The sequence below is a fragment of the Desmodus rotundus genome, chromosome 11 (genome assembly GCF_022682495.2).
Source record: "Desmodus rotundus isolate HL8 chromosome 11, HLdesRot8A.1, whole genome shotgun sequence".
Lineage (NCBI taxonomy): Eukaryota > Metazoa > Chordata > Mammalia > Chiroptera > Phyllostomidae > Desmodus > Desmodus rotundus.
The window spans coordinates 62204146-62213639 of record NC_071397.1 but is presented as its reverse complement, the minus strand read 5'-3'; the positions used below and the strand labels follow the sequence as shown (position 1 = coordinate 62213639).

The 9494-nt window shown below is 39.7% G+C and overlaps 1 protein-coding gene across 1 annotated transcript in view; it reads left to right on the top strand.

Annotated features, from left to right (window-relative positions):
- Positions 1–9494, top strand: part of AK9 (adenylate kinase 9) — a 111840-nt gene that overhangs the window by 89958 nt on the left and 12388 nt on the right. Inside the window, exons 30-33 of the mRNA XM_053914159.1 lie at positions 1782–1988; positions 2349–2567; positions 6482–6695; positions 8683–8884. Of these exons, the coding sequence (XP_053770134.1) occupies positions 1782–1988; positions 2349–2567; positions 6482–6695; positions 8683–8884 (842 nt within the window). The remainder of the gene's footprint in view (positions 1–1781; positions 1989–2348; positions 2568–6481; positions 6696–8682; positions 8885–9494) is intronic.

Here is a 9494-nt window from a genome sequence, read left to right as displayed (position 1 = left end):
ATATACTGAATGTGCAGGTCTGTGACTCACCTTTCACAAGTAACTGGGGGACCGCATGCAGATGAAGCCCTAACCAGGGTTGTCTTCTCACACTGAGCAAAAATCATTGCCTTCGCTGTCTGACATTTTAGCAGCAAATAAAACATTTTAACGTTAGAAACCCTTCAGAGTCTCATGGTGACTACTTGCATTAATTTCTCAGGAAACTGTCACCATCATGCAGAACTTCAGTCTCCAAATGTGACTAAAAATATTTTATAAGCCAACCCCCTTCATCTCGAGATTTGCATTGCCTATCTCCCACCTCCTGAGAGGCCCTGCTTCTCCTCTTACTACTGGCTCCACAATCTTGGCTGGCTGCCTGGCCCCTGGCTTCTCTGGTGCCTGTGTCCCCTCTACAAAGTGTGGAGCAGCCATAGACAGGAGAAAGCCAGGAAGAGCCAGGATGGGGAAGCAGGGCAGCAAGTAAGCACAATTGTGCAACATTGTGCCCAGGTGAGTGGTTAACAGAGATACTGACACATACCCTAAGTACAAAGGTGAACTCAAGTTCATCTGAAACTAAAATGTCCCCAGCTAGCAGTGTGGGCTCATCCACCAATCCACCACCATACTTGCAACGATCTTTAAAAAATCAAATCTCAGGAAAAAAATTGTCAACATATAAGAAAAAGGGAAAAGTAGTAAGAGGACCAAATGGTTTCAAACTTTAAATAAAAAAGAGCCAGAACTGAGAAACGCTACCCCATTAGCAAGCCTTTTTTGTAAGGAGGAAGGAGCACAGACATTGAAGGAACTGGCCCTCATCCTCTCATCTTCCCTGCACCTTCAGTTCAAACCCCAGCTTCAGGCACTTTTTAGAAGAACTAGGGTCTAAGCAGTTAACAAAGATTAGGAAATTCCAAGCTGATCAGAAGACTCGGGCCAGAGATGAGAGTGCAAACAGTGGCATGAGACCAGAAAGGATGGGCATTATTTCAAATGACAGCCCTTGGAAACTGGATGTGCAGAGATGCAATGCAAGAAGTCAAGAGAACTTTCAGGTTTCCAACCGGAAGGCAGTGCCCTAATTGAGACAAAGAGTGCTTCAAGAAGAGTTTGAAGGCACTGCAGAAGAGTCAGTATTATAGGGCTCGGTATTACACAAACTGCACTGTAGCACTTAAAACCTACACAATACCACTTAGTATCAATATCCTGTCACAGGATATTGTATTGTTCTTGTTTCCTCACACAGGCTCTAACTTCCTAGAGGGCATGTACCAGTCTATTAGTACAGTGCTTTATACAAAGTAACAATAATAGCTATCATTTGCATGCTTACCATGTGCCAGACACTTTTCTAAGGGCTTTACATATATTAATTTTAATGTTCCCAACAACTTTTTGAGGTAGGTACTTTTATTATTCCTATTTTACAGTTGAGGAAACTGATCTTGTCCAAGCGAACACAGATAGTGAGTGCTTTATACTCTTTGGGTTGCGTTAAATACTTTTACTGAAGACCATCAAAAACATAATATTCTGACAACCATAGACATAAATAGCATTTAATATTTTGTCTGTGTATTTATTTATGGGATCACTATGGTGTCAGAGTTTTAAAGGTATTCAATTTCCGGGTGCCAGATAGTTAAAATGTTACCATGTTATTAGATGAACGTTGCCAATGCCATACCAGCTAAAATCCAGTTATTACAAAGTATTCTGGGTGATTAATTAGCAATGTCATTTGTTACATGTTTTATGTGTATAGTAAAAGGGAATATTTTCCTCCTTAGATTGTTAGAGAAGATGAAGAAATTAGTGAAGAAGACCCTGAAGAAGATGATGATGATATTGACAATATTCTTGAAGATGAATTTCCAAAAGATGAGGATGCAATGAGTGAGGAAGATGAAGAACAAGAAACTGAGGCACTTGAACGTCTGAAAGGTGAACTGGGAGAAAAATTTGAAGCAGATATGCGTAATTTACAAGTGATACAGGTTATTAATTTTTCTTTATTTTTCATAATTCAAAAAAGTGACTTGAGTTGAAACAAAAGAAATTTGGTTTATGCTTTGGTTTCTTTTTAACCTTTCAAAAGAAATGTGTATTTTAGGGCTATATTCCCTCTTGTCAGCACTACTTAGAGTTATGAAAACAAGTTAATGAATAAGGGCAACCCGGAAGCCACATAGGGTCAAAGGTTCCAGCTGCCAACATGCAGTCACGCAGAAGCTGAAAAATATTTGTACTCTAGACTAACGTGCTCAGTCAGCAGCAACGTCTATGTGCTGCCACGGAATGAATACTACCAGCCTTCTTCCCACTAAAAGTACTGGGTTTTATGCTTTTCTCATCAGAATGAATTTGACAGGTTTTTGATACCAGTAATTCTCATTAACGGAGGTCGGAAAATCCACATTGTACAATATATGTTGAATGCAAAACTAAAACCACTGGTAGAGAATCGTGCAAGCATTTTTGAGAAGTGTTATCCAATATCATCACGCCTTGCCCAGAAAATGCTCAGCTTTACCTATAAATATACAAGCACATTCGGCTACTGGGACCCTGTAAAGGTAAGGTCAGGAAAGTTATGTTCTATTATTTCTTTTTTCTTTTTTAGTATGTCTAAGAAGACTGGGCAACTTTAAAAATTGTAAACATTGTACAGTATTCTTAACTACCTATAAAAATATGTGGTTGTTTTGCCTTTCTGAGGTGGGAAAAGTAGTTGAAAGGTTTAATTTCTTTTGTTTATTTCTGTAGAGATAGCCCAATCCCAACTTGTTTTTAACTTTGTAGCAAAAGAAGATGGTAGTGGGAATATTTTCAAACTAAACATCTAGAGAGTTGAACTGTGACACTGACTTGCTACCTGATTTTAGGCAAGTCTTTTAACCTCTGACTCTGTTTCCTCACCTGTAAGATGGGAGAGTAACGCCACCAGACCACCGCGACCAAATGTAAGAGTATTAAGTCCTCTGGAAAGTGTGAGACGCAATTCAAAATGAGCCATTAATATTCATAACAATATTACTTTAAGTATTGTAATTTTATGCAGTATGTACAATAGATTTAATCCAATTGGAATTCAATAACTGCAAATGTGGGATGGTTTTCTCTTTTAATTTTAATTTTTTTAATTGCAGTTGACATTCAATGTTATACTAGTTTCAGGTGTACAGCACAGTGGTTATGTTACAGAACAGACCTGGGGGGCTGAACGATATGAAAGGACCTCCCCTTTTTCTCCGGGGGTTCCTCCCCTGTACTAGGTGCACTTTGCCTGCCACCAGAGGAAAGATGTCTCTCAATGCCAGAGATTGGTGAAAAGGAAAGGAATTATTTATTTAAAAGTTATACAGACTAAAGTTCTTTAGAATATCCACAAACGCACACAGTCCTTCCTTTTCCCTCTGCCCAGTCTGGGTATCGTGTCTCAGGAAAGAAGTAGAAGTCCGTGATTCAGGCTCCCGGCACCATCCACGTGGCAAAAGGGAGCACTTCCAAGGCTGCGTGGTCCTGACTCTTGTCCAAGCCTCCTGGTCCCAACAAGAGACCCAAATGGCTGCCTCACCTGGGTTTAAATCCCAGCGCCAATCTTCCTCTGCAGCCGCATTTCCCGCTCCTCCCACAATTGGCCACAGCTGCCAGCATTCCGGGCAGGTGTGGCCCTGTGGTGTGGAGCCAATTATCTCCAAGCTCTTCTGGACTCCATTACAAATCCCTATTTGGGGACCCCCTCTTGGCTGCACCCTGTTACAGTTAGACATTAACTTACAAAGTGATTCCCCCAATAAGTCTAGTATCCAGCTTGCCCCATACATAATTACTACAAAGTTATTGACTGTATCCCCTTTGCTGTACTTTACATCCCTGTGATTACTTTGTAACTGCTAATTTGTACTTCTTAATCCCTTCACCTTTTTTACCCGGCTCCCCATCCAGCAACTGTCAGTTTGTTCTCTGTATCTATGAGTCTGTTTCTGTTTTGTTTGTTCATTATTTTGTTTTTTAGATTCCATATATAAATGAAATCATATGGCATTTGTCTTTCTCTGTCTGACTTATTTCACTTAGCACAATACCCTTTAGGCCACAGATGATAAGATTTCCTTCTTTTTTATGGCTGAGTAATATTTCACTATGTATGTACCACGTCTTTATCCAATAGTCTACTGATGGACATTAAGGTTGCTTCCGTATCTTGGCTATTGTAAATAATGCTGCAATGGAATAGGGGAGCATATATCTTTTCAAATTAGTGTTTTGGATTTCTTTGGATAAACATCCAGAAGTGGAATTGTTTGGTATTTCTATTTTTAATTTTTTGAGGAATTTCCATACTGCTTTTCCTAGTGGCTGCACCGATTTGCAATCCCACCAAGGGTGCACAGGGATTCCTTTTTCTCCACATCCTCACTGACATCTGTTGTTTAATGATTAGTTGATGATAGCCAGGATGGTTTTCAGCAAATCTTAACCAAGAACATGGCAGCCACTGTTCTAGTCCCTGGGAATAAAGTAGTGAACAAAACAGACAAGGTGTCTTCTGTTGTAGAGCTTATGTTCTAGTTGGGCTGGGGAGGGAGGATAGGCAATAAATAACTAACAAACCAATAGGTTCTTGTCAAAATTAAGCACTATAAGACAGTAAAAGCATATCATCTAGTAGCGATCTGCTCCCTCAACCGTACCTTTGTATTTCTGTCAGTGATGTAGCACCGTGGAGAAGACCAGTGCCTCTGGAGCCAGACTGCCTGGATTCAAAACCCCCGCTTACTAGCTGAATGTGCTTGAACAAATTACTTAACCTCTCTGAGCCATTCCCACTTACACAATGGGAATACGAATAGTTCCTACCTGAAAATATTGTTACAATGATTAAATGAGTTAATTACTGTGAAGTGCTCGCAATAGTGCTTGTTTTTTGTAAGAACGCAGTTAATATGGGTTATTGTTATTAATATGTATTATTATTATTGGTAGCTGATAAAAAGTATTTGCAGAACGGGTCCAAAATGGAGCCGTATGCATGTCATTGATACTTGAAACCTCCTTCTTGGTTGATATGGACACAATCAGTTTCAATTGTATCCAATCGTGCTATCTTCTTTATCTTAACCATAAGAGAAACCTTTCAAACATCATGCTAAAATACAAAAACACTATGACAGGCCCCCATAGAGAACTGGAGAGAGCTAAGGATGTATTAGAATCACCTGGAAAGGGTGTGCAGCATCGTCGCGACCTAACATTCTCTCTGAGATAGGTAAGAGAGGGAAAGAAGCAGGCACAGTCAGAAGTCTGTTTCGAGAGGAAAAACGAGCCCACGTGCAAACACAATTAGGATTGTACAAAAATGCCTTGTAGAAAAATGAGTGCACGGTCAGTGGGAGGGTTTAAGCCTGTACGGAACCCTTTGTAAGGGTTGTTGGGAACCTTTCTTGTGCCTGGTAATTTGGTGTTTCTGACTTTATGCCGTCATGGGTGTGAGTATCATTCTACTGAAGGATTCACACTTAATTTGGAAATTTGACATGGAACTCTTAAACTCTCAGCTTTTCTGGTATTACCAAGTGTAAAACACAGCGCAGACACTCCCTCCCCATTCCTGAGTTTCTCCCCGTCTGAAGCACTTACTCCCAGACATAAACATCACTCCAGCCCAAGAATGACAATGTTGACAACACCGCTGACTACTAACAGCCATCCCCGTGTAGCTCTGGGGGAGGAGCTGTTTCACCTCTACTCCGTCAAGGCCAGGGATGGTGGAAGCCTGGCCGTCGGATGCTGTAAGAAAGCCAGGCAAACCTAGCATCAATAAATTACCCAGTTCTCCTCATCACCTCAGCCATGTGGGGCCCCTGCCCCCACTGCATTCCTTCCCTGCCCCTTACACTGACTTTTATGTGGATTTTTTTCCTTTTGTGGCTGCTGTTGATTGGGTGAGTGGCATCTGTCCTAATAGTATACCCTAAAAGATAAACTAGGACCTCACCCTTGGTGTCTCTTCCTCTTCTTACAAGGAAACCAGTCCTGTTGGATTAAGGCCCCATTCTTGTGACTCATTTGACCTTAATTACTTCCTTGAAGGACCATCTCCAAATACAGTAACTTTGTGTGTTAGGGTTTTGACCTATGCATCTGGGGGAACACATCTCCATCCATAACATTACCTTAGTAGACCTGTTTGTAAAGATAAATTGGCCCTTGAACATATCTAAACCACTTTATGCTCCTTGGCAGGAACATTGAGCATGGGCACTAAAGACATTATAAAGGGAATCAAAGCACTCTCACAGTCGTAAACGGAAAGCCTTCTGTATGGGTATAAAATAATTTGTTCTTTTTACATAGTTTTATCAATATTAATATTTGATTATAGTTTTCTTCTTATTTAACAAATTATTTCATTTTTAAATATATTTGGGGGAAATGCTGTATAAATTAAAGCTAACTTTCTAATTTAATTGTGTATATATTGCAGCTAAGTGAAGGAGAGACAATCAAGCCAATTGAAAGTTCAGAGAATCCAGTTTATCCTGTAATCCATCGTCAGTATATTTATTTTTTATCTAGTAAGGAAACTAGAGAAAAATTTATGAAGAACCCAATCAAATACATTCGCCAACCCAAACCAAAGCCTAATATGCCCATTAAGATTGCAATTGTGGGGCCTCCAAAATCTGGGAAAACGACAGGTGAGGAGATGTTTGCCTTTGTTCCCAATAAGCATCCAAGAACCCCCTGAAAAGCGGTGCCACTTCTTCAAGAAACCAACTGTCCAAATTGACTCAGAAAGAGAGAGAAAACTTCAATGGGCGAATAACCGTTGGGGAGAAGGCATTCAAAAATATAGCCCTACTCTAAAACAGCCTAGGATCAAATGGTTTTAGAGAAAAATTATGCAAACTTTAAAAGGGTTAAAAACACAAGAGATCCTTCTTGTGTTGTTATAAGCTCTTCCACAGCAAGGGAAAAGACAGCTTCCTGATTTATTTTCAATATCTTTTTTTAAGGAATATGGTCCATATAATCCAAAAGATATAAAGAATACAAATTCATTTCTAAATTAGCAAAATCCTGATATCAAAACCTAACAAAGATAATACAAGAAAAGAAATTATAAACTAATGGAACATAAACAGAGTCAAATAACAGTATATTAATATATTAGCATAAAAATTGTATTAAAAATTTTATAAGTATAATCTACAGTATTAATAGTTGAAAGAGTAACAGTCTATTTTCTTAACTGAATATTAACTGAATATTATCTTAGATGAATTGAATAAGGCATTTGGCAAACTGTACCCCTGTAATGTTTGAATTTTGTATAACTTTGGACTGTGTGTGGGTGTGTTTAAAGGCTGATAGTCCAACAATGGTTGGTGTAGTACGCATTTCTGTGTGACCTACCATCTACATCAACCATATGTTCATTGTCATATGGTTGTCATAATGAGAATAGGATTGGAAAGGACAGATACAGGAGATATTTGGAAGGAAAACAATGGACTTCATGACTCAGAGTAGAGAATGGAGGGCAGAGATGAGGTCAAAGGTCAATTTGAATTTGTCACAGGAAAAATACAGCGGGGTTTTATGTTCCACTCCTTCAGATGAAATTTGTTTTGCCATTGAAATTTCTTAACATGACGAGAGCCTTTAATAGTCATATTTAAAATTTTCACAAAGATGTTGGTATTTCCCAAAGAAAGCAGAACATTGACATTCAAATAAGATCCCACAACCACAACATAAAGTAAAAATGGAGACAAGACCATCTGATTTCACATTTCTTTGTGTTGAGAGTTTAATTTTTAAACAAAATGTCAAACTGTAAAAGCTTAATTATTTGTAGACCTTTAAAAAATAGGCCTGATTCCAGCATTTCTGGCAAAACTGAGCTTAAGGGTTTGTGGTCAGTTCATCTGCATTCCCGTGAGACCAGACCGGCTCTCTCAGCGTCCTCCACACTGCTGTCTGCAGACCGTGGTGAGACAGGGCACACAGACCCCGAGAAAGCATGCCCACATTTATGCTAGTTCCTGGAAGCCATGCCTGGGTCTCATTTAGGAGAAGCAAAGCCAAGGTGAGTTTTCTTTCAGCCAGTGGTGACATCTGTGTGACATTGGACAAACCATCCCATTTTATTGGGCTGCAGTTCTCTCATGTATAGAATTGGAATTTCAATATCTACTGTACCCATCTGGTGGAATACTTGAAAATATCAAAGTCACAGGAGAAAAATTTTATCATAAGCAGTAAATTACTATTAAAATGTCTGGTATGCCATTATAATTTTTTAATTGTTTCTTAAGGGATTAACTGAGCTATTTTGGACATAATACCAAATATTAGTACTACACGTAGGATGCCTTGTAGCTCTCAATAATTTTACTACCTCATGCAAGAAGGAAAACTTAAATGTTGGTTTGGTTATGAGAAAAACCCACAGAGTTGGCTCATTACCCAGATCTGTCGGCCATGTATACCTGAAGTACTAATAATGATTGACTTTTGACAGTATTAATTCAGTAAAATGTAGCAATTTTAATTTTCAAAATGTTTTTGAGGAATGTGAAGATTAGTTTGCTATTGATATCAGTTAACCAGAATCTGCAACTAAGATTAACTGATGAATTTTTGAAATGGAGTAAGTTTAAAAGTTTTAATGTTTTTCAGTTGCCAAAAAAATTTCAAGTGAATATGGCTTAAAGCGTTTGTCAGTAGGAGAAGCTCTGCGTTATGTGTTAAACCACCAGGCAGACACAGAGCTGGCACTCATGTTGAATTGGCATCTTCATAAAGGAATGACAGTGCCTGATCAACTGGCCACTCAAGCCTTAGAAGTGTCTCTGATGGGAAGTGTGTGTAATACAGCAGGGTGAGTGGGGGCCTCACTGGGGTGGTTAACTCTCAAGAAATGACTCACTGGGATTTAAAACATTTATCTTAAATAGGGTTTAAAGCTCTTATAAAAGGTGTGATCTACCTGTTAAACTTTAGGCACCTATATGGTCGCATATTTTACTCTTCTGTCTGGCTAAAACTTGGCTTGAACACTTACATGCCAGAGCAACAAGCAGGCTACTACTGTACTTGCTGCAGCAACCCCTGAGCTGTCCAAAAGTCTCTGGGCTTGCACCGTCTACCACTTGGCATTACCACTGACTGGTGACAACTGTCCTCGTGCAGCTCTGGGGAGGGAGCGATATTACCATACTGTTTCATAGCGTGACTTCCGCAGCCCAGGAGACCTCCTCCCTGCCCTGTGGAGTGATGAGGAAGTGTCCCTCCACCCCCTTTAATACCAGGACAGGAAAGCTCTCCCTGCTTGAGCTGTGTCTTCAGTTCACACTCCTCTGCTCAACCATTGCCCCCCCTGCACAGCCACTGGTCACACCCAGTAGTAAGATGGTGAAACCTAAGGCCCTGCTCATGAGCCCAGGTCACTGACCTAGAATCCCTGATTTACTCAAAGCTCTTTTATGTTA